This window comes from Melanerpes formicivorus, unplaced genomic scaffold, assembly GCF_026170545.1.
Source record: "Melanerpes formicivorus ecotype bairdi unplaced genomic scaffold, bMelFor1.0.p_v2 SCAF_5, whole genome shotgun sequence".
Classification (NCBI taxonomy): domain Eukaryota; kingdom Metazoa; phylum Chordata; class Aves; order Piciformes; family Picidae; genus Melanerpes; species Melanerpes formicivorus.
The window spans coordinates 15,142,467-15,169,754 of NW_027142357.1; the positions used below are offsets into that span (position 1 = coordinate 15,142,467).

A 27,288-nucleotide genomic window follows, 5' to 3' on the forward strand; every position below is an offset into this window, starting at 1 on the left:
GTAAATGAAAGTATCCAACTACCATTGCACTCCACGACTGCTTTGGACTGAGTTGTTTGCTCTTTGTTACCTATTTGAGTCACTTTGGTTTAATCATAGAATTTCTGGAAGGGACCTCGAAAGATGATCTAGTCCAACCCCCCTGCCAGAGCAGGATCATGTACACCAGATTACACAGGAACGCATCCAAGTGTGTTTTAAATATCTCCAGAGAGGGAGATTCCTCAAACCCCCTGGGCAGCCTGTTCCAGTGCTCTGTCACCTTCACAGTGAAAAAATGTTTCCTCATATTTACATAAAACTTACTACGCCTCAACTTCCACCCATTGCCACTTGTCCTGTCACTGGGCACCACCAAGAAGAGCCTGGCTTCATCTGCTCAGGACTCACCCTTTACATACATATAAATATTGATGAGGTCACCTCTCAGTCTCCTCCAAGTTAAAGAGCCCCAGCTCTCTCAGTCTCTTGATCAATGGTACAAAACAAAAGTGAAGAAAATTGTAGTGAAAAGCTGCTTTGTGAGCCAACCCAAAGGCAACACAGTGAAGGTGCTCTTGGGAATAAGGTGGCTAACAAATCAAGTTTACGTGTAAAGCACAAGTAGACTGTTGGGGGGGAAAAAAAAAAAAATCTGCATGTAATTTACCAGACCATCCAAACCTCTCTGTGGACTTCTAGAATACATCTCTCCTGCAGGACATCCTTCCTAAACTGCAAACCATCTTCAGATTTCTTTATTTTCACTTTTTTTTTTTTTTTTAATGGTTATCTGGGAAGAACAGGTAGTGAAAGCAGTAAGGACTGTGCTTGTGACAGAAAGTGAGGAATGTGACAGATGCACAAAGAAGTGACAAGGTTCAGTACATTCAAGCACTTTAGGATGCTTCTGAGCTAAGGCATGTGAAGTGAGATTGATTTAAAATGAGTATTTCCTTAACTTAAAATTTCCTTGATTTTAAGAAATGCACTGACAGAAAATTTGAGTGACCTTAACAGTAGGTTATGAAAGTTTTCATGTATGTGAATTATGTAAGCTTTAAAACTCCAGTACAACATGATTAGATACAAAGAACAGTGCAGTTTTACTTACCAGTTAAATATTACAAATATTATTACTTATGAATAAACTCAACATGAATTATTCAGGTCTGATTATAATTAGAAATACTCCACAACCAAAAATGTTGGAAGACAGGCAGTGTTTTGAAGGTGAGACAGTGGGTTGGTTTTAGCAGGTTTGGGGTTTCTCACTTGTGTGACTTTAAAAAGAAAAAAAGATTACCTATGCCTAGTTTGCTGGAATTTATTATTTAGAAAAGCAAATACATACAATATTTTGTACACTGCAGTTTCTTATACTAGCACATACAAAAGCAAAGCTTTTTCTGAAGACTTTGTAACTGCATTATAAAAATCCAAAGAACAGCAATCTGCTAGACTTTGTTTTCATCCTTTGTATATTGAGCACTACTAATCTGCATATTTAATAGCTCCACATCACTGTAATGTGTTTTAGGTACCTAAAAAAGTAAAGACATTATCTTTTCTTCTATAAAGAAAAGGTACAAATAAATAGCTTCCATGTGTTACTTTGTGAAGGAAAGAACAAGGTAGACTTCCTAAAGAAAGGCCTCTCATTCAGAGATGAACTTTAACAAATTCAAAAGCAACTGAAAGCAACATTCACTGCTTTCTTCTGAGAATGAGCTTAATAGTCTAGGACCCCTGAAACATGGTACATCCTGCAGGTATGAGCAATACATCCTAGACAAAAGCAGCTCCTAGTAGGAAAGAGAATCATGGAGGGAATGGTATTTTTTCAACTATCTGTGTGTAATCTCATGCAGAGCTTTAAATTTCAACAAAAAAGCATAGTGAATTTGGCTTAGTATTTTAATAAGTACTGGACACATGAAAAAAAACCAACAGTGAAATAACAGGATAATACTGACCTGTGTGGCTAAATTGATGCACTGCTGCATTTTGAGCTACTCCAGGCTTCCTCAATACACATTTACTCCTGAACAATGGTAATTGAGCAATCAAGCCTGGGGATCACAAATACAGTGGCCTGGGGAGCTGAACTAAAAATCCAAAACCTCCCTTCAGCATGAACTGTCTATAATACAGTGTTGGCAGCACAAAAGGAGTTAAGGCTCTAAAAGAAACTGAGACGAGCCTTTCTATCTGCCATATCCTCTCACAGCAAATAATCCTTTACTGTTTAAATGGTGACATACTCCAATGTTAACAAGCTTAGTTTGCAAACATTCACTGGAACTTGAATGAGAACCCAACTAGAACAACTTCAGGGCTAATTAGGCTTGATCTGGACTGAAAATTTGTTTCCTTTGTGCAAGAATCCCACAGCTGTATCCAATTCCAACAGCTACAAGTACCACCAAGTCTGGAAAATACAAATGCAAGGATTCAGAGAGCTGAATGTAGACCAAAGTTCCAAGCCTGAACTGCCTTACAACTTTGTAACATTCAAACAGGGACTGTTTACCAGATGAATGCAAATATTATTTCTGTTGTTATGGTTATTTGGACATTCAATAGCCTCAGGCAACTCAAGGGGCCCCAACAATAACAGCTCAACTTTAAACTCAAAGGGCAGAACCCTTTGAAGTGAGAGATGACACAGGAACAGTAGTAGACCTTGAAGTTTTGATAGATAGTTTTGATAGTCTGATAGGAATAACCTGAACACTTCAGAGCATATTTCATTCATCCTCAGAACAGGCACATTTGTTCACCGATGGTGCTGAATGCCAAAAACCTTAATAGCAAAATGCTCTTTCCACAAGCCCCTCCACTAGAGAAAAGGCAAATACTATCAGTGGTTCAGTTCCGAGGTGTGCAGGGCTTGGGCAATGAGCACTAGAGAATGATTCTTTTCAGGTTCTCAATTAGATTCCACAAAGAGCAGAAGTTTTCCATACTCTCAAACTTTTATATATATATAATTCTCTGGTAAACATGAGTGACCTCTGTCAAAGAAAACATTAGCAATCAGGAAGAGGATGCTTTGATTCTTTAGTGCCCAGTCTGAAAAGGCATAGAAGTACATCAAGACTGCTCATCAGCCTGCACAAGCTAGCGGAAAGGATGACACTGGGTTTCCAGTTCCACATGTGACTTGACTTTTAGAGCTTTTACAACACAAACCATGACGCAGGTGAGGTGCTGGCTTAAAAATAAATGCTCGGTTATAGAAACAAGTAGTTTCAAGCTGGATTAACAATGGGACTCAAAGCCCACATCTGCATCTCCTGTGTCTTTAGCTGTATTCTGCAGTGGTGGTGATACTTCTTGACATGAAGGGAAAAAAAAAGAAAATGGTAATTATCTTTTCAGCTAGGCAAATGGGAAACAAGCCACTACTGTACAGATATGACTGCAATCTCAGGGAAGAACATTACCCTGTCATATCTGAGAAATCGTGTTTTTTTGTGTGTGCAATTGCTGCTTCTCACCAGTGCAGAGAGAGGCATAAATGTGTATAAAAGTTTTCTATAAGGGTATAACAGGTGCTATACATTACATGTTTTCAAAGACTTACCTTTCCCCTTTAAATCAAAGATTAATAGTTACTGTGCACTCAAGAATTGCAACAATGAGAGTACACATGTATGCCACTGAGATTTTATTGCTGTGGACAATGGGTGCGATCTAGCCAACAGGCCTCTAAATTCCTTCTCTATGTTTAGAACTTCATGCAAAGCAACTATGAAGATCTATCTTATTGTCTTCACTGGAAAACTTTTGGGAGTCCACAAATGAACCAACCCAAAAAAAATTAACTTATAAATTATACTTCAGATTATAAATTGGTTAGCATTTCTGACACTCGCAGAGATTATGACTGGGGATTTTTGTTAGTGAAAGGACACAAAATTATTGAGTTTTTTGTTTTTCAGAGATAAAATTGAAATGTACCACAGATAGCTGCTGGTTTTCCTTCTTCACTTCAGATTTATTTATAGCAGAGCTTTCTACCTTTATCTGCAAATGTCACAATTGAACCAGTGACTTTATATAGTTTCTTGGTTTAATAACTACAGTAGATATAGTACATGTTCTGCCTCTGCCCCTCTCTGAAAATAAACAAAACTAATCAAGTCTTAAAACTAGTTTATATCTCATTGTTCATAGCAAATAGAAAAAGTTGGGCACAGATAACCTAATTTTCACCTGTTTCTGCTTACTGCATATACACTAACTCAATTCAGATTGATCGCCTGATGTTTGCAGACTTACCACAGTGGCACGGGGGTACTACATCTGTTCAGCTTATTTTTAAAAAACAAAACCAACAAACCAAGATCAATGTTGTTCATGCTCCTTTTGAATTTTATTTTAGCTCTTTGTTTATCTCTTCACTTCCAATATCAGGCACAGTTTCAGTGTGACAACTTTGTAAAATTACAATAGAAAAAATGTGCCAGCATCAATCTGCTTTACATTGAAAAGCACTGCAGCCTTGAGACAGAAATGACGACTTATGAGAGCAGGCTATAATGAACTCAAAAATGCTATCTGCAGTTGAAAAAAATGTATTGGACTGGAGGCTGAACACCCCTGACAGTTTGTCATCCTCAATAGGCACCTCCTGTTCCCCAGTTGCATCACACAGTCAAGTTTGCCTCCAAAAGCAAGGGAAAATTATCAATATGAATCCCCACAATTCTGTTGGCTAGCATTTCTTCTTTGACTTAAAGTTGCATAAAGTCAAACTGCAAAAGCCTTCCACTGCCTGTGGTCTGCCACTGGGTGGAAAAGAGGGAAGACAGGCAGGCACCTGGCAGTAGCAGGAGCCCCACAGCATGACTACTACCACCCTGTCAGCCCAGGGGAACACTGCCCTACCATGAACCAGGAGAGCCACCCAGGAGCAGTCCCAGAATGCAGGAGCAGAGGGTGGACAACAATTGCAAAGCCATGAGGCTGTCTGAAGAGCCCCAGGAGGCAGGGCCAGCCTTGCATTCTATAACCCTCAGTCCCCTGCAGGAACAGGGTTAAGGGCAGGGGGAAGGAGGCCTACCTGTGGCAGGTGAATTGGCCCACTGCCCATAAGGACTCCAGGACTGTAAACTGCATCCCCATTCCCCGGTTCAAAACCCCCAAATCTCATGGCGGAACAAGCATGTTAACAAATATGGTCCTATTTAGGAGGGAGGTTAGGGAGTGTCAAGGGTCTGATCCCAACAGTATCAGTAAAAATCAATGGTAGGTGCCTAGGTAGCTGAATCATTCTCAAATTTCAGTGCTGCTAGAACATAAATTTTGCTCTCTAGTGAGTTGTATTCCCAGATTCCTTTACACACACACCCTTTCACTATCTATGAACTGCAATATATTTATCTAGATCATGTTCTTTTCACAACAGTTTATGAGGCACAATATTGTCAGAAAATAGCAACACATGAACATATATGCTATATATGCCAGTAAGTGGGTAGCATTTCTTTATATTGCTTTCCAAAGACATGCTCTCCCACTAAATGAGCTGCTGGTAGGCTCAATGCAGAGATACTGCCTTCTGCTTGAATTTTTTTTCCCCCCACCTTTAGGAGCTGGTGAATGATAGGAACTTTTTTTCTAACTTTAATTTGTACAATTTTACTTAATATACATTTATCGAAAGCATAGACTGATTATTTCAACTACTTTATAAGCAAAATAAACAGGTTATAAATTATATATATATCAAATCAGAGACCTCCTTAGCCGCTTGGATCCCCACAAGTCCATGGGACCAGATCAGATCCATCCTAGGGTGCTGAGAGAGCTGGCAGATGAGCCTCTCTCCATCATTTTTCAACAGTCCTGGCACACTGGAGAGGTCCCAGATGACTGGAAGCTGGTCGACGTGATGCTCATGCACAAGAAGGGCCAGAAGGAGGAACTGGGAAATACCAGACCTGTCAGCCTGACCTCAGTGCCAGGCAGGCAAGAGGAACAGGTCATCTTGAGTGCAATCACACAGCACTTACAGGATGGCCAAGGGATCAGGCCCAGCCAGCATGGATTTAGGAAGGGCAGGTCCTGACTGATCAACCTGACCTCCTTCTACGATCAAGTGACTGCCTGGTGGATGTGGGGAAGGCTATGGATGTAGTCTACCTGGACTTCAGCAAGGCCTCTGATACCGTCCCCCACAGCAAACTCCTGGCCAAGCTGTCAGCCCGTGGCTTGGGCAGCAGCACTCTGCACTGGATTAGGAACTGGCTGGAGGGCTGAGTCCAGTTCTGGGCCCCTCAGTTTAGGAAAGATGTTGACTTGCTGGAGCATGTCCAGAGAAGGGCAATAAAGTTGGTGAGGGGTTTGGAACACAAGCCCTATGAGGAGAAGAGGCTGAGGGAGCTGGGGTTGCTTAGCCTGGAGAAGAGGAGGCTCAGGGGAGACCTTATTGCTCTCTACAACTACCTGAAAGGAGGTTGTAGACAGGTGGGGGTTAGTCTCTTCTCCCAGGCAACCAGCACCAGAACAAGAGGACACAGTCTCAAGCTGCACCAGGGGAGGTTTACGCTGGATGTTAGGAAAAAGTTCTTCATAGAAAGAGTTATTGGCCCTTGGAGTGGGCTGCCCAGGTAGGTGGTGGAGTCACCATCACTGGAGATGTTTAGGAAGAGACTTGATGGGGTTCTTGGTGCCATGGTTTAGTTGATTAGATAGTGCTGGATGATAGGTTGGACTTGATGATCACAAAGGTCTCTTCCAACCTGGTCTGGTCTATTCTAGTCTAGTCTACTCTATTCTATTCTATATTCTATTTTCTATTCTATTTTCTCATTTGATTTTTGCAGTGCAAAGTCAACAGAGTTGCCAACCTGCCCTGAACATGCATGTTCTGTTGTTAGGGACGGACATACTAGCCGCAATGGAAGAGAAAGTCAGACTTGAAATTATCTTGACAATTAAAAAAAAATATAAAATTCTGGTATTCATCACCATAACCATATGATTCTATAATATTTAATGAATGTAAATGAATCATTTTAACAAAAATCAAATCTCTAAAAACCTAGAATCTGCATGTCTGCTGTGTGCTTAATAGGTAATTGGCATCACACACTACAGAAAACTTATTTTTAACAGAACTAACATGAATAATTTGACGTTTTCTATAGTCATATGGTATTATAAATTCATATAATTGGCAGATTAATTTCCAAAAAGTGTTATACTCTGTTGGCATAGTGCCACACTTTAAAAAATAAATCATCTTAATTTTATTTATGAGTGCATGCATCTGGTTCTAATGAACCAACTTTACCTGGTAATATCAGTGTTTATACTATTGATGACAATTACACAATAGTGTCATCAATATGCCTCTCAAAACAGCCATCTCAAAATGACAACTACACACAAACCAGACATTGAAAGGTAAAAAGGCAGAAAATCACAGCCAGGCATTAACTGATCATTTGGTTCAGTGTTTTGTAAACCCAAGGATAGCTTTGTTATTCCTAAATGGTAATCCCTAATCTAGAAGTATTTCCACTGTTGACAATTTATTGCTACATGTTAAAAAGAAAAGCATATATCAGAGATTCTCCTTCGAGTATTAACTAGACTATGAATTCAACCATAACATGGTATCCATCTCAAAGCATCCTGACTAGCAATGTTGGGACCTATCTATGAACAGTGGTCCAGAGAATTTCCTCTTCTGCATGACAGGATACAGCATTTTCCCATGCTTAGCAACAAGGAATCAAAGATGGACAGAAAAGCCTGATGACTGAAGTAGAACTGATTATTTCACCCCAAGAATTAATTTAGCCATTTAGAACTTTGCAGGTTAATTTCTAAATAATAAAAACACTGTGTTGAAAACTTTTCTAACCTGTTCTGTCTCTCTCTAATCCTCTGAGTCTTCCTGGTAAGAATTTGAGGAGGAATTGTAACATAAGCTTAATATATTGCATTTTCTTTCCGCAAGGTGCAAAACTTTCTGATTTTAGCTGTGTTTACCTCTATAGAGTGGACTGCTTCAGCTGTCAATACTTTCAGGACATCTTTTGTAGATCACTTAGAAACAGAACTTTACTAAATTCACTCTCTCAAGTGGAAATCTGAGTGCATTCATGGCAGCACATACTATGCATGAAGGAAATACCAACACATTCATCCATGTAGCATATGTTCGCCACACTGGTCTTGGGGATGGTATTTGTGCCACAGAATTTTCACCAATACCATCAACTCAGAAAAGCCACATCTGATGCCTAGACAGCTATCATGGGTGCCTCATAGATCTGAGGAAAATATTTCTATGTTCTTTTAACCAAAAAAAATTATGAAGACAATAATTCTTCGGCTAGTGAAAGTACAGCTAGAGGAATTTCTCAGAAACAAACAGATTTGCCACTAAGAATTGCAGCATTTCACAAACTTGAGTGAATTATTTTTAAGATGAGACATCCATAATGTGGCTGTGCATTTTGAATCCAAATCGAAGGGAGTATCTTTCGTCCAGCTGATAAATACGACTTTATCTTCGTTGTGACTTAAAATCCATTTAATCAGTGGGGCTTTTTTTGTTCCCTGGCTGACCTGGTTTTGCTGGAACAGAATCACAAGCCAGCCATGGGCTGCAGGCCATAAGCACTTCTGAGTCAGGCAGGACAGCTGATTGGAGCTGGCTCACAGGTGTATCCAAGACCATAAACCTCACACTAGGTATAACAAGGGAAGCTTGCTGGGGAGAGAGGAGCCTACTGATCTGCTGTACCTTTGCTGGGCTGAGTACAGCTTTGTGTTGACATTGGTACTAGTTTTGCTGTTTCATTAAATCTATTTTCATTTCAGCCTGTGGGTCTTCTCTCCTTTATGCAATTCTGCTTCTCTGCTGTGGATGGGTCATTGGATGATAGAGCAATTGCTACAGTTTGGTCCCAGATAAAGGCTAAATGTAGACAGTGACCTTGCTTTCTTTTAATACACTTGCACATTTTCACAGAAGTGTTTTATGAAATTCCCTTTGGAATGTGCCACTTCTGCAACAGAATTCATTTGGGCTCTTATGGGAAGTGTTAAAAGATAAGGTGATGAAGAATAACTAACCCTTGCTCAACACTGCTGCTTGCAGAGCTTACTTTATCCCAAAACAATATATTTCTATTTGATTACCACTCTGTTGCTTGAAGGACAGAAAGATTTATGCAGATGATTAAAGGGAAGTGTGAGAGCAGAAGTAAGCTCCAGGTTTGCTGAGTGTTCACCATATTTCTTAGACTGAAAGAAGCCAGCTGAAAAGAAGATTGTTTCTTTTGTTTATATAAAGCTGACAGATACACCATGAAATTGATTGTACTTGGTATCTCCAAAAAAGCAGAAGACAGGAAAAATAAGAAGCCAATGTATCTCCACAGGTGTTAAATGTATAATCATCTCAGATGCACCACTATTAGGTCAATGGAGCAAGCATGCCACAAGAAAAACAGCAGCTCTTTTATTTAAGATCCAGGTTCATGTCATCTAAGCCAGCTGCTAAATAGACAACAGTGCGAATGTCAACATGGAGAGTACTTCTGCCTACTCTCAGATAATGTGATATGCTCTCAGCCTAGTCACATTACATGCTGTAGTTCAAATACAGTAAATGGCACTATGAGCATTCCTTGAAACCAAAGCATAGAAGAAAGCTGTTTTACTTTCTTTTTTAGACAGGAGCTTGAGAATCCATGTGTTCTAATTGAAACCTACATCAAAATGAGGCTTAAAACAAGATGAAGGCAAAACTTACTGTTAATGGCTCTTTTAAAATAGAAAAATAGTAATAATACAAAGACCCACTATTCAACTTGATTGTCAAGACAAAAATATACCAGAAACCTTACAGGAGCAACTGGTCCTATAAGATCTCTCTTGGGGGCTAAAGTTTGTTTTGTCTGGGTTTTTTTGTTTGTTTTGGTTGGGTTTGTTTTGTCTTTCTTTTCTTTTCTTTTCTTTTCTTTTCTTTTCTTTTCTTTTTTCTTTTCTTTTCTTTTCTCTTTTCTTTTCTTTTTTTTTTTTTTTTTTTCAGTGACACTGCTTAGGATTTGTGAAACTTTGAATGGGCAAATATGTCATAAGAGCAGCTCTGCCAGATCAGACCACAGGCATGTCCCTCTCTGGGTGTTCAGCAGTAGAATATCACAGTACCTTCACAGTACAGAGGAACAGTGAAAACAATTTGCTCTTTCATCAACTCAGTTATTCTAGAGTCTAACCACTTCCTTTTTAACTGCAAATTTACTTTGTTTATTGAATAAAACACTTAAATTGTTTGTTAGGTTTTATTTATTTAAAATTACTTCAAAGAACTTCTACCACCTGGATGATAATAAAAGGACCTATTAGACTTACATGCCTGAGCAACCCCTGCACTTACTGACAAAAAAACAAAGTTGAGATGTTCATTCAAAAATTTTGAATCTTAGTAAATCACATTAAGCATTTTAGTCTCTATTCACAATGGTCTCAGTTTATTATTCCTGACTAGAACATGTCAAACGCAACACCAAAAACACACAGTATACAGAAGCACTAAAATATTCCTCCCTGCATTCCAGTTGTAATTGTAAGAAATTGCTTCATGGAGTAAATCAGGACCTGCTGCCATAAAAAATCCTGAATGTGCACAACTTGAAAACCTGCAAATCCAGATTAGCTGAGATACCAACTACACAGAAGAAATCCCTACATAAGGTGTCTTCAGTGGGATGAGTAATTCAGTGTCCCAAGGGCCTCTCCTAAAAATAAAAAAATCACACCTCCTTTGCATGTAAATAACAGTCAATTCTCTAAAGAGAAATAAAGCCACAGATACCACTTTCAGAGACACAGGAATATTACCCAGCACAAGAGCAGAGTCTCATACATCAAGGCACTCCAAGATGACGCATTTAAAAAACCCAAATGTGTTTATTTCCTAATAGCACAGCAACACTTGGGCCTAAGTTTCAAAGACCCCTGCCATTATTCCCAGTTTTCCACTGGATTTCTATGTTCATAGAAAATGTTACTTGGTAGTAGGTATTTCAGTAGAGCACTAAGAATTTATTTTATTTTAGCTAAATGTTTCTAGAGCTTGACAGTAAATGATATGCATGAGCCATGTTGACTGCCATCTTCCTCTTTTGACTGTCAGACATACAAGTAACTTGCTAATGTTTCATTCCAATTTCAGCACCATGAGCCTGTTGCATAAGCTGCTTGCTAAAAGCTGTTCCAGATGGAGTAACAGTATTTTGTAGGACCCCAAAGATATATCCATAGAGATGAATGTGTCAACAGCATTGAAAGCATGACCTTTTCCCCCCTTTTTTGTCAGTAGTTCTCATTTCCACCCTATATTTTTTCCACATTCTTTATAAGACAGGCCATATGGGAAAAGAAAGAGTTTAAGTCTCTCAGCCATCTTCCATCACCTGCAATCATGTCTACCTGACTAAACAAGGCTGAGGACAAATGAAGAAAGTTTATAAGCAAGCAGGTATATTCAAAATTACAGTCAAGGTTTGGAATTTATTTTAAACAGGAAACACACCTCAGCCCCCTAACTAATTTAAGCTCCATAACAACAGAGAGCTTCAATGGTTTTCATAATAGATACTTTATCTCATGAATAGTCAGTAAAACCCCTTCACTTCTCTCACTGCAAACAGGCTTTAGAAAGCACCACATTAATAACCAACAACTTCTTTAGTGATTATACCATTTTTACTGATAGCTTTTATTAAAATAAAACCACAAAAAGTCTACTTATTCTTCTCAAATAGAAATATGTAAATTACACCCACTGCTCCTCTTAAACAATACAAGTAAAACAATACACTTTTACTGAAATGCAGGCTGTGCACAAAGAACACAATGAGGACTTCCCCCCCCCCATCACACATACCTCTTTGCACCCTCAAAAGAGGAAATTACCACAGGGCACTTCTGTCCTTTTTCAGATCATCAATTCAGTATTCTGAAGTATTACAAATATTTCATTTACATTTCTTAGATTTTCCTCTGCAATATAAAGTGATTTCTTTTTGATGTGGAATGCCACAGCACGCAGTACCAGGAAGGGGGGGTGAAGCAGCACATGGTTGAAAAGCAACAGAAAGAATCAAGAAGGAATGGCTTTTGTTCATTTGACAGCCCTCAGCTAGTTGCATAGCTGGATTTATAAAAGATTCTTTAAGAGCAGCAGTTTTTCATGGTGTAAGAGTGCCACACAGCTCTGGTTCCTGCAGTGCCTCACACCAGCAACTTCAAAACTAACTCAGTGCAGATGTCCCTATGATCATCTAATCAGACATCAAAAGCAATACGCTGACAAGCTCCTGTGCTGATTAGGAGTGTTCTATAATATGTTCCACAGCATAAACAGATATACAGTAGCTGCTTTAAAAATAGATTCACCCACATCAGAACTCCCTTTTAAAAACCTCAAACTGTTAGGAACTCCCCACATGAATGACAGAAAATTCTTTTAAATCTCTCTAGATAGTCTGCTCGGTTCCACATTGCAGTATTTCAAGAGCAGGGGTTAAACTATTAATAGGAAAACTTTTACCGCACGGTAAGTAAATGCCTTCCAGAATTTACAAACATTGTAACACCTAAGATGTGCTTCCATCTCTGCTCTATTTGCTAATTATTAGAAGTCAACAAGCACTGAATTTAAAGCGCTACAAGTGCACTATCCTTCCGGCGCTGCTATTTCCTGAAGAATTACTGTGTTCACCCAGTATCTGCTTTCCTTCTCATACCCCAACTCCAGGAATACTTAAAAGGGACTTAAAAGGAAGATGGGGACAAGTGTTTTAGCAGGGCCTGCTGCAACAGGACAGGGAATAATGGTTTTAAACTAAAAGATGTCAGATTCAGACTAGATATACATAAGAATTTTTTCATGATGAAGGTGGTAAAATAATGGCACAAGTCACCCAGGGAGCTGGTGGAAGCCCCATCTTTGGAAACATTCCAGGTCAAGTCGGACACAGCTCTGAGCAACCTGATCTAGTTAAACGTCTGTGTGCCAATTGCAGGGGGTTGGGCTGGATGGCATTTAAAGGGCCTTTCCAACACAACCTATTCTATGGTTTTATCTCATAATTATGGGGAAATTTGATATTGAAATTCTAACACATGCAAAGGGACCAGAAATTAAAACTACCTGACCTAGTCAGGGTGAGTAAATACACTTGACAACAGTTTTATCTTCTAAAATCAGACAGACAATACATGCCTCACAGCAGTACAGCCGTCTCTTAGTTTGAGTCTTAGCAGAGACCCACCAGATCAGTTCAAGTTAGACTCTACAGCATTATTGCATCACTGTGCCAAAAAAACCCACCAACCTTTTCCGTCCTCCCCTGCCTTTAAATAGCCTGATTAAAGTAATATTTCTGCCTCTCTCTTATAATAAAATACCCATATATTTGGAAAGCACTATTGATAATCTTTATCTCAAAGCCAAGCTCTATTGTAGCATATCTTTATGTTTACATATGTATACAAAAGAGAGTGCAAAAGGAACAAATCATGGAGCTGCAACCTTACACACACTCACATTATGCTAATCTGCAGAAACTTAATCAGGAAGGTTAATACATTACAAACACATTTAGCAGCTAGAAGAACCAGAGGAGGTTTCGACCCTTTTTAACAAGGGCTTGAAACATAAAAATGTTCTGATTATGTATGAACCATATCCAAAATTGCAAATTACACATCCACGATGCATAAAATACAGACAATTTCAAGTCACGTTTAGGTAAAAATTGAAACTGTATTGAGCCACTGAAGCAGCTCTTCAATTGATCCAGCATTTATTGTAACCTTAAATATAGATAAATGCAATTTAATTGGCCATTCCTATTGATTAACTCCAAGCTAACCTAAGTATTTATTCAGGAAGCATGCAAGTATGAAAGAGAAAGTCATGCAGAACATAACATCTCCATAATAACCAGCAAGTTAAAAAGAGGGGGTGAAATCTTAATCTCACCAATATTAATGCAAAACTCCCATCAGCTTAAACAGCACCACAATCCTCCACCTAAAACTCATGACAGATCATCTTAAAATAGTAGGGAATTCTGTCCCTGGGCACAAATACAAGTAAGCAGAAATAATAGCTCCAGAAACAAAGGTTTAAATGTTTTAATCATACTTCAGCAATTGCTAACTGGATGAACTGGACTGAGCAAAAGCATTAAAATGTATTATTCTCCTTAAAATGTCCAAAATCCCAAACCAAAACCCCTCACAATTGAGACTTTTTGACTTGCTGCGTCTCATCTTTATCATTGTGATGACTGTGTAGAGGGATTCAGCTAGGAACTTCTGAATTGGCAGAGAGAACCTGAAACTGCAGTTCCCCTCAGCAACCCCAGGACAAGCATCAAGCAAGCATTAAGCAGCCAAAGAATGCTTCCTCCCTCTGAAAGCCTTCCACTGTCTCAATCACACACCATGGTTTTGCTCCAAGAGGGATCCCTGGTGGAAAACTTAATGGCAGTTACTAACCTTGCTTTCTGAAACCAGGCCATTCGGATAAAAACCAGCTAGGCAAGCACTTAGCTATTGCCATGGTAAAGCTGTGGTCGTAACATTTTTTGGAGAAGTGCATTAAACTATTTAGGTTTCTCTAAGGTCCTCACTGGAGAACTAGAGAGTGAAGTTTCCATTTCTGAAGGCCTAGCCAGGGCTACGTGACTATAACTAGACAGAAGATCTTAACAGTTGCCTTCATAAATTAACAAACCCACTAACAAATATCTTTTCTTCAATATGAAATTCAGATGTTTATTACCCCTGTTTTCCCCTAAATTTCTCTAAATTTTTTCAGTGGCAGCTATCACAATAAAGAAAGAGTTCTGGATGAAAAGAGAAAATCAAATTTCGTACCATCTGTTAGATGACTTTCACTCTGAGAGAACAGATGCTGGACTTCACTACCAGTTTTTGATTGATCTAGAAGTATTTTGTCAATTAGAACTGAAACTACAGCTAAGACAAAATCAGTATTGGAGAAAATATGGAATAGCAGCTCACACTCTTCTCAAACTACTTAGTCACTCAGAAAAGATTTTGTAATTTTGGTAATCATTATAGAGCATGGGGAGGGGAAAATTAATCTTCCCTTGACTGAATGGGATGACATCCAAACCCAGAATATATGCTCTGCTAATATTCCACAAGTACTGTGAACAGCAAAAAATTATTCACCAGATTCATCCAGCTCACCTAAATTGGATGACAATGTTTTCTTATATTACTGCATGTTAGCTAGTTTGTTTTATGCATTATTTATTGTACATCTGTCCTGCATTCTCCTAGAGACAAACCAGTGCTTTCTTCAGAGATTCGTGTGATAATGACCTCTCTCAGTACATTTTGTCTGAGAGAGCATATGGTCTAACAACAAGTACCAAAATGCCAGAAGTGCCAAAACAATTAAGCTAATTATGGAAGTCAGATTCAACTACAAAATGATTGCTAAGATAATTGCAGCATGAATGCAGAAACTTAATTTTTTAATACGTGCACTGAAAATTGTTTCATCTACCAACAGCTCTGCTTTTTCTAACTTGCATGTGATTGCGAGGAAGCAGTTTAATGTGAAAAACTATGTGTTTCTGGCAAAGGCAATGCAGTATGCATTTTAAATTTTCAGCAGCAATACACAAAACAAATTAATTCTCCCAAATACTGCTTTAATGCTTGTGTGAAAGAGCACAGCTATACGCAAAACACACTTTTCAGTTGCTTGTGCAGTTTCAGATGCAGTATTTTTTCATTTGTCAGATATTGATTCCTCCCCATGTTTTAAAACAATCTGTATCTAATTTAACCTATGTTATTTAAGCTTTCTATGTTTCCCAAAACATTATGCTGAAGCATATTTCAGTGTGATTGACAATGAGAGTTTTAGAAATGGTACTGTTGCAAAAATAAGAGCTGGTGTAATGTATTTTGCTGTAACAGATTTTCACTTTAACAATAAATACTTTCAACCTTCTGGGCCTTTCCCCCCACTCCCCTTATATGACATTTTAAAAAATATGAGAGCCTTCTTCACTGTTGCTATCTGTCTGTTTTGTGACTGCTACCCCTATAACTGACAGAGGGATGCTCTGTATTTTAGGCATAGAGAGTTCCTTTAGGCCCTAGAGGATCTTAGTGTACTGATGCAAGGCAGTGAAGCGTGCTGATGCTTTAGCCTCCAATATAAGTCCTCATATAATGGCATAAAATGCACTTGTCACTGCTAATACTATGGTTTTTTGAGAAAACAAAACATGAAAAACCTGTCTTTCTCTCCCTGATGGTCAGAAAGAAACCATTCAAAACATGTCCTGAAATGCAATGAATGTCACCATTTTTTCCACTTCCCACTTCTCCCCTCCCCTTAATTTTAATGGTTACAAAATACAAGAGGTCATCATTAGGTACTGACACACTACATATTTCTCAGATTTGCAATGAGAGTAACATCTGTATTCTTCTTCATACTTTATCAGACAAAGCCAGTATTTCATTAATAAGTAAGTGCTTGCAGCAAGAAGCAAGTAAAACCTTTCAGCTCAAGCAGGTCTGACAAATGACGCAGGACTTTGACAAAGTTCAGCCCCCTTTAACACCGTAATGTACTTGAAGAGCCACTAGCACTTTTAAAATCGCACCACTTGGCAAATAACACAAGCCACTCTCTAAATAATTAGTTGCACATGCATTTGGCTGTGCAAAGAGAAACAATGAACAATCAACTAAAATTGTGCTTTTGCCTTCAGAACTACACAGTTGAGACACACAGAACATCATTCATATGCTAGTCATTGACTTTCTATTTACTTACTTCACTCACACAAACTTAACTGGATTTGCAGTCTTAAATGCAACATCTTCAGTTGAAGAGCTTCCCACCTCCAGTCTGTGTTGCTGAACAGTTCTTTCTTCTGCTCCCTCACATGCCAGTATGGCCATTTGTGGGGTCTTGCCACAAACTAATTGTATCTAGGCTCCCCTCACATCACAGGAAAAGGCTGGGGGTTTCTGAATGTTTTTTACTTTGAAACAAAACAGTGATAGATTGGTTTACACAACTGGGGGACAGGGAGCAAACTGCAAAACTGTAGAGGGAAGCTAACGGGGGAAAGGCATAAATTTCACAAACAAGTAAAAGCACGTGCAACTGCACCATCATTTAAGCCAGCATTCATGTGGCATAAAGTAGCACAGAAGCAGACCCACTAGAGCATTCTAGGCAAACATCAAGTCTATGAAAAAGCTGTATTCAGCTGTGTCCCAGCTGACACTAAGAGAAATAAAAGAATCACATATTTTTATAAGCAATATAGTAACACCTTCCATGCATACAAACATGAACTTCAGACCTTAAAACTGCAAAGTAAAAATCTGGCCAAAAGTGATCAAGACAGTATCACTTTGAGAAGAATAAAGGCAGCCTTCAATAATATCTAATCAAGAGTTACTGCATCCTCACTAATTGTGTCTTTGCACTAATATTTAGCAACGTCTATGTTGAAAACAAATTTCTCCTCAAAAGGGCAGAGCCAGGTTGTAGAACAAAGCAAGAGGATCAAAGAGATCATGTAGGATGGTAGCAGGGTGCCAAAGGAAGACAGAATGCCATGAGAAAACATGAGCAATTAAGCATATCAAATAGGAAGTGTGGGTTTTCCACTAAGGAATGGTAAATTGGACAATATCATACTGAACAAATATGTGATTGCTAGAAGTTCAGTTCATATGCCAGTACCTTATGCCATCATTGAGATTTATGTATCTCTCTTATGTCTCCCTTAAAAAACAAATAAAACCAACCAAAAAAAAACCCCAACCCAAACTCACAACAGCAACAAAAAAGGAGAACCACTGTTAACTGCATCATCTAAAATACCATTTAGCCTAGAGGAAATGCAGAAAGCGATTATGATGCACTTTGCTTCATATCCAAAGACAGATATACTTTATATACCAACAGGTAAGAACAGGTTTTAAGAAAAAAGTGAGTTACATGACACTTACTGGCACAATATGCTTGAGACTGTGGTCACTAGGATGAGAAGCACTTGCATGGAAGTCAGCAGATGGGCCCAAAGCTGGATCACTGCTCCTTCGTACCAGAAGTGGTGTACCTAAGAAACAAAATAAAGAGCAACGTTTCAAGGGTGCTACATGAACACAAGGTAAAGCTGCATGTGGTTTAACAAAGACAGGTGTACAGCCCTTAAATATAACTTTATCTGCGGCAATATCCACCTGGTAAATCACTAAATGTAACGGGGTTGTGCCACTTAGTGTTTACTAAGCAAAAGAAACAAGATTAATGAGTAACTCTGCATCAGCTTCATTGAATATCCAAGAAGCTTTGAGCTGGCTGCTCAGAGACAGACTAAATAAGGATATTAAAGAGAAGGGGAAAAGATTTTATTCACAGCAGATCTGCCTCCCACTACTGACTGCCAGGATTCCAGGGAATAGACATAGGTAGCTGCAGTTGTTTCAGATAAACTGTAGACTAAACAGCTTTCTCTTGCAGGCATCTTCAATTAGACTCACTAATTATTCATGTCTATTCATGTGCTGCCTGAGAATAACTTCAAAGACCAGTCAGAAGCTTCCAGCAACACAGCCATTCAGTAAGCAGAATATGCTATAAGGAGCTCCCCACTAAACTTTCACGTGGCACTAGAGGGAAAATATCTTTAGTAATCCGAGAAGGGAATCTCTCACATAATTCAAGAGATGAAATTAAACAAAATTCCTGCCCCTCCCCCCATCTGTCAAAATAGTTTATCCATTGGTAAACAAAAAGATTGAAGAGAACATTGGTCTAAGACAATAATTTTTCAAATGTTGCAAGTGAGTGAATATAATATTATAAATGACAGTTATAATCTTAATTATAGTGTCTGGGACTGATGGTAGCGCCATAATTATTAGAACTTCAATAGAAGTCTGAACATGCCACAGTTTCCTCATTAGAGAGATGCTAGCAAAGCTGGAGTGACTATGTCACATTCACTCCCAGATGAGCTTTGTAATTATAGCTGGAATAAACACCAGCACCTGATGCTGAGGAATGACCAGAGAATGCAGTGCTCTTACCTTTCCTCATAGCCAGCAACAGATTTTTATATGCAGATAACCCCTTCTGTGTCCAACTATGAAAGAAAGAAGTTAATAAAAAAAGCAAAACTAAGACTTAAATTTTTTTTCTGGTATTGAGGGAATGATTAAAAAAACCCACAAAATTTATCTATTTAGTGTGATTTCTCAAAGGTATCAGTAAGTCTAAAGGAATCAAATGTCTTCACTCAAGTATTCCTGTTCTTCACATGGTGCTGAACAGAACTTTTTTTCTCCTTTGAGCACATTTGATAAGAAGGTGTAAAAAGCTAAAGCAAGATTTTTGGATTTTTAAGTTACTTCCTTCTTTATGATTCTTAATCCTTAAAATATTTTTTTCCAGGCATGACTGCAGTGTTTCTGATGACTTGTATGCAATTTTCAGTCTTCCCTCAATAAAAGATTTTGAAAACAGATGCTGAGGCACTTTCGTATGATTCTGCATGATTTATTCATCAACTCCTTTTTACATAAGCATGAACAGTACAGAGAAATACTCTTGCTAAATTACCAGAAAGCCCTTTGCACTGGTACTTTCATTTGTAAAACTTTCACAACTCAAGTTCAAAATAAAACATACTGTTGCATATAATCCTGAAGGCCATCATCCAAGACCCATCCAAGACTCATTTTTGTCCTCCTTTTTGCACAGTGAGAGATCAACAATAACACAAAGAGGGTAACAAAAAAATTCCCCACAAACAACTAGAGTCCAAAGATGGGGAAGCAAACATACATGGACTACCCAAAAAAATTTATCTCAAGCTCTCTCTTCTTCCGAAGTCAACGCTACGAAATCAGGTTTCTCCTTTTCATGAGCTGTCATTTACAACTAGCTCCTTGTTTTTCTCTCATTCTTCTGTCTGATAGATTAAGTCTCCTGTCACTGTGACTGCTAGGAGACAGGACCCTCATTTGTTCCAGGGCCTCCCAGGTTCTGCTGCCACTGAGAAAAGGTATCTTCTGTACTGCACCACTCACGTAACACTTGTCTAATAAGATCAGACAGTACTTCAGCACTTCTGTTTGTGCCCTGCATTGACTGCTGCAAGGTGCTGTTCTTATCACCTCTCCTCTCCAGTTTTGAAGACCTCCTTTCAGTTGCTTTCTGCCACTGTTTGGCAGAGAAACTGAAGCAAAATCACATTGTCCGATTCCCAGTTCACAGCTGTTTAAACTTTGAAACTGAAGTCTGCAAGAGCAATGTGATTTTTCAGTTTAGGAAACCCAGTAATTTGCTTTCTTTTTATTCCTGCAAGTTTTTGTTTATTGCCATGAGGCTATGAAATTTATGGTGCTTGTCCGGAATGCTTCCCTTCTTGCACAAAGACAACAGGGCTGGATGTTGTGAACATTCTTTGCAATGCTTTCTCTTCTCTCCCAATTTGTCCTAAATGTTAGAGTCCTATAGATAGTTGTTGTTGTTGTTGTTGTTGTTGTTATTGTTCAAGAGAAAACTTGAGTCTATTTTCTTAATTTTTTAAAAAATATATTCACTGACATACAACATTTTTTGCACAGAGGTATCACAAATCCTACCATCTCTATAAACTACATTAGCTGCAGTCTTTAGCTATAATTATCCAAAGAAGTCCTTCTGGCCCTTATTGTTTTACATGCATACACCACAGAGACACCGGAGAGCAAAAACAACCTTTATTAGGCAAAAGTAAATTGAACCAAATTGCCCTCTCCAATAGGGGAAAACAAATGGCAAGCAGGAATACCAGGTGGAAGACTTGTGTTGAAGCACTATCCCTCTTTGTGCAGAGAGAATCTCTTATTCTTTCTCAGGAAACAGCAATTCTCAGTGATTCCCCAGGCTAATCAATTCTCCTCCATCTCCCCTTATGTCCTCTGTGGCTCAGATTGCTCCCTGCTGTAAGAACACCTTCCCTGACACTCATTGCCTCACAGACCATGCTTTTCCCACAGGCTCCTTTCCTTTTTTGTCTCTCCCTGCTTCTTCCATACTACACACACAAGGCTCTTGAAAGCCAAGCAAACTTCCTTGCACTCCAGAAGAGAGAAGACTCCTCAAATCCCACTACCCAGGACTAAACATGACTCAAGAGTCAGACCATGTCCATTATACATACGCACATTGAATTTCATCATCACTGTCTTCCTCAGAGATGGATAAAATGTAATGAAACCCTATAACTAATACTATTTATTACAGAGAGAGCATAGACATTTACAAACATTTAGTTAAGATATTCTGTTTTCATCTGTCAGGAAACAGAATGTTGCCTTTTCTTCCTTACTGATTTCCTTTTGTTGAGCTCTGTTTCCATGTTAATCTACTCAAGATCTTGCATTTGTGCTGAACATTTACATCAACCATTGTAAGTTCAAACTGAAGAATCAATCTTTTCCCTAAATTAAGAGCCACAGAAAAACTCCTTTCTGCATACCAAGTTGATAAAACTCATTACTTACAAGCACAACTGTTTTGTGCCAGAGTATTTTGTATTTTAAACTTAGGAACTCTGTTTAAAAACCTAGTTATATTCACCTTGCTGCATTGCATCAGTAATTCTCAGACAACAAAAATTCAAACAAATGCCCAAGACTAAAATTTTTCTCATGATGGAAGCTCTTAACTTCAATCACTTCAGGAAGTATTTTCCCTTCTTTCAAAATTCACACAGAGTACCTTCTGTTTTGGCACCATAACTACGTCTAAGCACACACGGATGTCTCAGTCTTATTCACAATACAAACTCTTTGACAAAGCTGATGAGAAAAACTCCTGCAGTTTTCCTTCCTTAAAGTAAATTCTGTAATATTTAGTTTCAAGCCATGTAGATAAATCTTTTCCTTTTGCTAGCATCACCCTCAAAAATCAGTATCTACTCAGATTCATGGTTAACAGTGTATTTTCCTTGAGCTCTTATGTTTTGGAAATATTTTTTTAACTGCAAATATGGTTGAAACAAACATACGGTAGAAACCACACTTAGATTTAAATTGCTTACATTAGTAAAAAAAACAAAGACAAAAAAAAACCCAAACAAACCAACAAACAAACCAACCCACAACAAAACCCCCCAAAAAAACCCAGCACAGAAGAGAGAAGATCTGCCATTTGTGCACAATTAAAAAATGAAAACCTGCATCAACATTGTGACAAAAGAAACATCTCCATGCCAGATGTAACCTTATTCTCTTATTTTGCTTGAAGGCGATGAAGGTCTTTTGTAAATGTTGCCAAAAAGCTGTACACAGACATTATGACATCCCCTGAACAGGACTGCACTCTGCCTTACCTCACTTAAGCAGATCAAAACCCAACAACCAGTGTTTGAGATCAGGAGAGGCTGACTACACTAGTAATGATGTATTTAAGAACACTGTGCATCCTTGGGTAAATAATGTAAGCTTTGGAGTTCAGGATCCGATCATGGTCAGTGGAACTTCAGAGCTCCAGACGTCCTTGCTGTGGTCCCCACCAAAGCACTTCAGAGTCTCTAGGCTCTGAGTTCTGGCATCAACTTTAATGCCTAAAATTAGGCAAAGTGACCATTATTAAAAAAATACAGATCATTCCAATTCTTTCTTAAATTTCCTCTTTCAGTCTTAAGTCCCCTTGCTCAGCTTTCCTTGCTCAGGAAAGCACAATTCACATCAAAGCTGAAATCCTTTTGAGTTTTGTGAACTTAGGCTGCCAGGTGCTGTTACAGGACCAAATTCATAAAACTGCTGAAAGATAACCACAGTTTTTCCACCCACAAGCATTTTCAGTAGGCTGTCCTGTCTATAATGCAGTCATATTACGAAGTGAAAATTGATTTTAGCATTGCTTTGGGTGCAGATACTCTCAGATGACTTTTGGGTAAGATGACAAATAAAGGAATATAGGAAATGCAGGCAGATGTGTGGCAACAGTGGCAACTAACAAATTACAAGGACTTTTTTGTGTGGTTGTTTTTTTTCTTAAGGTAATAGGGAAGAACTGCTTTGGAGGAGAACAAAAGATAAACTTGTACAGAATACCATATGTAAGTGGTCAGAAAGAGATTTACAATAAATCATCTAACACAGTTAAAGTCATAATTTTAAAGTCTGCTCCTGCATATAAAAACGCTGACTGTGGCAGGAAAAAAAAAATCTGTCCATCAAGTGTGTATCAAACTGTCAACTGTTAAAGGCCATACTGATGACAGTTACTCTGCTGCCTGATTCCAAATTACACTTGCTTGGACAGATGAATTATTTTCTCACCTGCATGTGCTTCAAAACACTTATGGCTCATTCTGAGCAAATCACAACAAAATTTCAAGTCAGATCTGAAACAAAACACCACAAATACTATATGCATACACACACAAATGTGAATCTGCACCTCAACACATATAGTTTGTGCTGGTTTGAGCTTTACCAAGAGTCTAGAAGCCCAAATGGTAACAGATAGATTGCTCCTCCCCACCGCCTTTTTTTCTGGTAAGGTAAAACAAAACGGGTAGGGGAAGGGAAAGGTAAATTCATGAAAGAAAGAGTTTGGAATCAGTTTGGAAGTAGAAGAGGTAATTTCTTTAACTCTCTCTCTATATATATCTCAGTAACAGGGAGGGTTCACATATGGGATATGGATAAATTACAAAACCAAGCCTGGATGGTCTTGTATTTCCCTGAATGTAAGTGGATTCAGTCCTTTAGGAAGTGTGGGTGCAGCTTGGAAAAGTAGGCCCCGACGACGTGGTCAGTGGAGGAAGCAGCAGCAGATAATCTCTCTCAAGCAGGCGAGGTGAGGAAAGAGTGAGCAGTAAAAGATGTCTGCCCTTTTTATAGGCTTGCTGGACAGTAAGGGGGAATGGAACAGACCACCTTTGACCCATGGGACCCCTCTTCCTGGGAGAGGGAAAAACATGTCTCTCTCTGCCCACCTGGATCAAGTTTCTTTTGTCCACCTGGGAGCTGGGTTCTTTCAGCCTCCATCAAGGATGCGAGCAACCCAGCACACAGTTCTTGATGGAATATCCCTGAACAAAAAAAAAAGCCAACCACCATTTAAAACAGAAAGTCATAATTACATTAAGCTGGTCCTGTCCCAAAACAGTTCAGGCAATGGAAACAAAATACTACAAGCAAGAAAGCAATTTATAATTAAGCATAGGAAAGTTCATTAATATATGCCTATTTTTCTTTCAGTCTGACAATTTTCACAGTAACAGGCATACTGACAATTCTGCCAGTCAGCACTTTTTCAAAGTAAATTTGGTCATCCTCAAATTTATTGCCTACCACCACTTGAGGCAACGTGCAATGGTTCTGCCTTATAGTTAAAATGTAGGTGATGTCAGCTTCTATGGTCTACCTTCTGATAGGGCTGTGCCACTTCTATATTTTTTAAATGTGTAATCCACCGACGATGTGACTTTTATGTTTAAAACTAACTCAAATTGCTCATAATAGCACCTATCAATACAATTTCAGACAGCTCAGTGCATACTGCACTTTTTAAATTCCCATGGATACAAGATTAGATTAATGAACTCAGATAATGTAACAGTTAAGACAAACTATTTAAATCTATAAACATGAAATCCATTTCCAGCGAGCTCTCTCTTTTACATATTAAGCCAGCGCAGGACAAAGTATTTTCCTATCACTTTAAATGAGGTGTGATTTTTCCTTAGAAAGAAAAAAAACCCAATCAGCTACAAGTAAAATCCAGCAAAGGCTTAAACCTTTGGTGTCATAAATTTCAGAACAGTTTTCTCTGTTTGCATGTGCTATAACAACACAGTAAGTCAGATCTCAGTTACAAAGCACAAGAACTGCTCTCACAGGTTTTTATGGCTAGAATTAAACTTCTGTGTTGCTGTCATTGTCAGAAACAGTGCCTAATGGAACAGCTACAGAATATTTACATTTACAGCTTTTGGAGTTTCAAAGATAGACACATAAAAGTCACCTACATACATTATTTCAGTAATAACATTAATCTATATCTCATTTTTCAGATTCAAAATCTTTTTCCTTGCTTCAGTATTTCTCTCAATAAATTTTCCTGCTGAAGGACAAGACTTGAGTTTGGATCTCAGCAAGGTATTATTTTCTTATGGTCACAACATATGGCAGATCCAGAGTAATTTCAGGATCTTTTCACATCTATCAATACAGTGCTCTTATTTTCAGCTTCTGCTGCAAGAGACTGGGAGCACAGGTAGAGCTACTGGAATGCTGGGGGCACCATGACTCCATTCCAAAGGATCCTGACTACATGTGCCACATGGAAAACACCAGGAAGAGGGGAAGGAGATAAGATGCAAGGATTAATCACTTCACTCACAATAGGAAGCGGCAATTCCCCACCCCCACCCCGCAATCCAAGCTCCAGCAAAATGTGCTACTCTTATGCTTTCTGGGCAAACTGATTAGGAGTCTTGTGAGTACACATTGGCTATTACCTACAAGGATCAGCATTTTCCACTATGGGCCAGGCCTTTTCTTTCACATGGCATTCAGACGTCACGGAAACTAAACTTTACATATACTTGAAAACACCAGTCGTCTTAGCCATCTAACTTGCTGGACACAGAAAAAGCATTCATCTTGTTAACAGACTGGTTTTTTAAGCAGTGTATTACCTGTAGTTATGAATGTAAATCAATCATTTTAGGCTAACATATCCTATAAGATTTTAAAACTAATAGATCTCAGACTCTCACACCTCATTATTATTCACAGATTGAAAGGTGAAAATAAGCATTTCTTCTATTTCAATTCCCAGACTATTTCTCAACTTCAAATGAAACACTTAATGAACTGTACTAGTTGAATAAACTGACACAAAGAAAATATTCTGTGCACCTGAAAATGAGGCCACATTGCCAAAAGCTGGTTTAGCACTTCAACTAACATCAGTTACAGGTGCTTATGCAGTCACTTTTCCACAGTTCAGTGGTTTAATTTTCTTTAAAACTTTGGCAGCTAAACTGCACAGCTTGAATATCACATTGGTAACATTTTATTGCCAGTTGTAGAATGTTCCTTAATATTTTACTGATACATTAAAAGAGTATCACAAATTATGACATTAGTATAGGTGGTTTTATGGTTTAAGTATGACCTGTATTTTTGTTCTGACCATTCCTAAAAAAGAAGTCATATTATGATTATTTGTTATTCTGGTTATGGTAAACTAATTTTAGTCTCAAATGTCAAACTTTTTCCTGCCAAATTTATAAGATGTTAAGATAAAATCGTGAAACCTTCTGAACTTGAAACTTTCTATGAGGTTTGAAGGAGAAATTAGAACATAAGGGCAGCTATACTGACTCCACTCCACCCATTATCCTGCATCTAACAGTGGTAGTAAATACTCAGGGAGAGATCAGAACAAAGTGTTATGCCCTACCAGCTTGCAAATAATAACATTATAAAGATTTCCAAATAATAGTGGCACCTATGCCACATTTTAATAGTCACTGATCCTGATAATCCACCTCTTGTGAATGTGTTTATTATAACACACTGATTTTTGGCCTGTAATATTGAATCACACAATTTAGTTGAATGCTTAACAAAAAACATTAGTTTAGGGTTGATTTGCTTTTTAACCTGTTGAAAGACAGTTTTGTTCAATATTCCTAGGTTTCACATGGTGAGGAAAGTGAATAATCATTCCCTACTAATTTGTCTTAATATTTAAAATGGTAAGATGACAGTTTCTGTATGGAAGTTAAAATATTAGACCCATTAGAGAGGATCCCTTCCTGTGGGAGGGTTGAAATGTCCAAAATTCACATTTCTGCGAACATAATGCATTCTTCTTTTACTTAATGACTACAGTAAACAGACTTCCTTCTAGTGAAGTAATGAGTTACAAAGAAAATAAAACATAAATCAGCAGGCAGTGTGTCTATTGCAAAATTGTGCAACATATTGGGAGGGAGGTACACATTTTGCCAATTACATTCAGGAGTAGTAAATATAGGACTGTCCATTTTATTTGGCTGAGATTCTAGGTAACTGTTGTGAGATACAATCAAAATCTGAAGCAGCACCTCAAAGTAAATAGACAAAACAATTAACTATCAACTAAAGCTCTTGAAAGGCCAAGTCAGATAGAAAGCAATGAGAAAAAATATAAATGGCAATGGGCGAACTGACTGAATGATTTAA

The 27,288-nt window shown here is 38.3% G+C and overlaps 1 protein-coding gene across 6 annotated transcripts in view; it reads right to left on the minus strand.

Moving 5' to 3' along the window:
* Nucleotides 1–27,288, minus strand: part of PARD3B (par-3 family cell polarity regulator beta) — a 438,076-nt gene that overhangs the window by 265,968 nt on the left and 144,820 nt on the right. For all 6 annotated transcript variants that reach the window (XM_068138375.1, XM_068138377.1, XM_068138373.1 and 3 more), the window contains exon 4: nt 18,052–18,161. In XM_068138375.1, the coding sequence (XP_067994476.1) occupies nt 18,052–18,161 (110 nt within the window). The remainder of the gene's footprint in view (nt 1–18,051; nt 18,162–27,288) is intronic.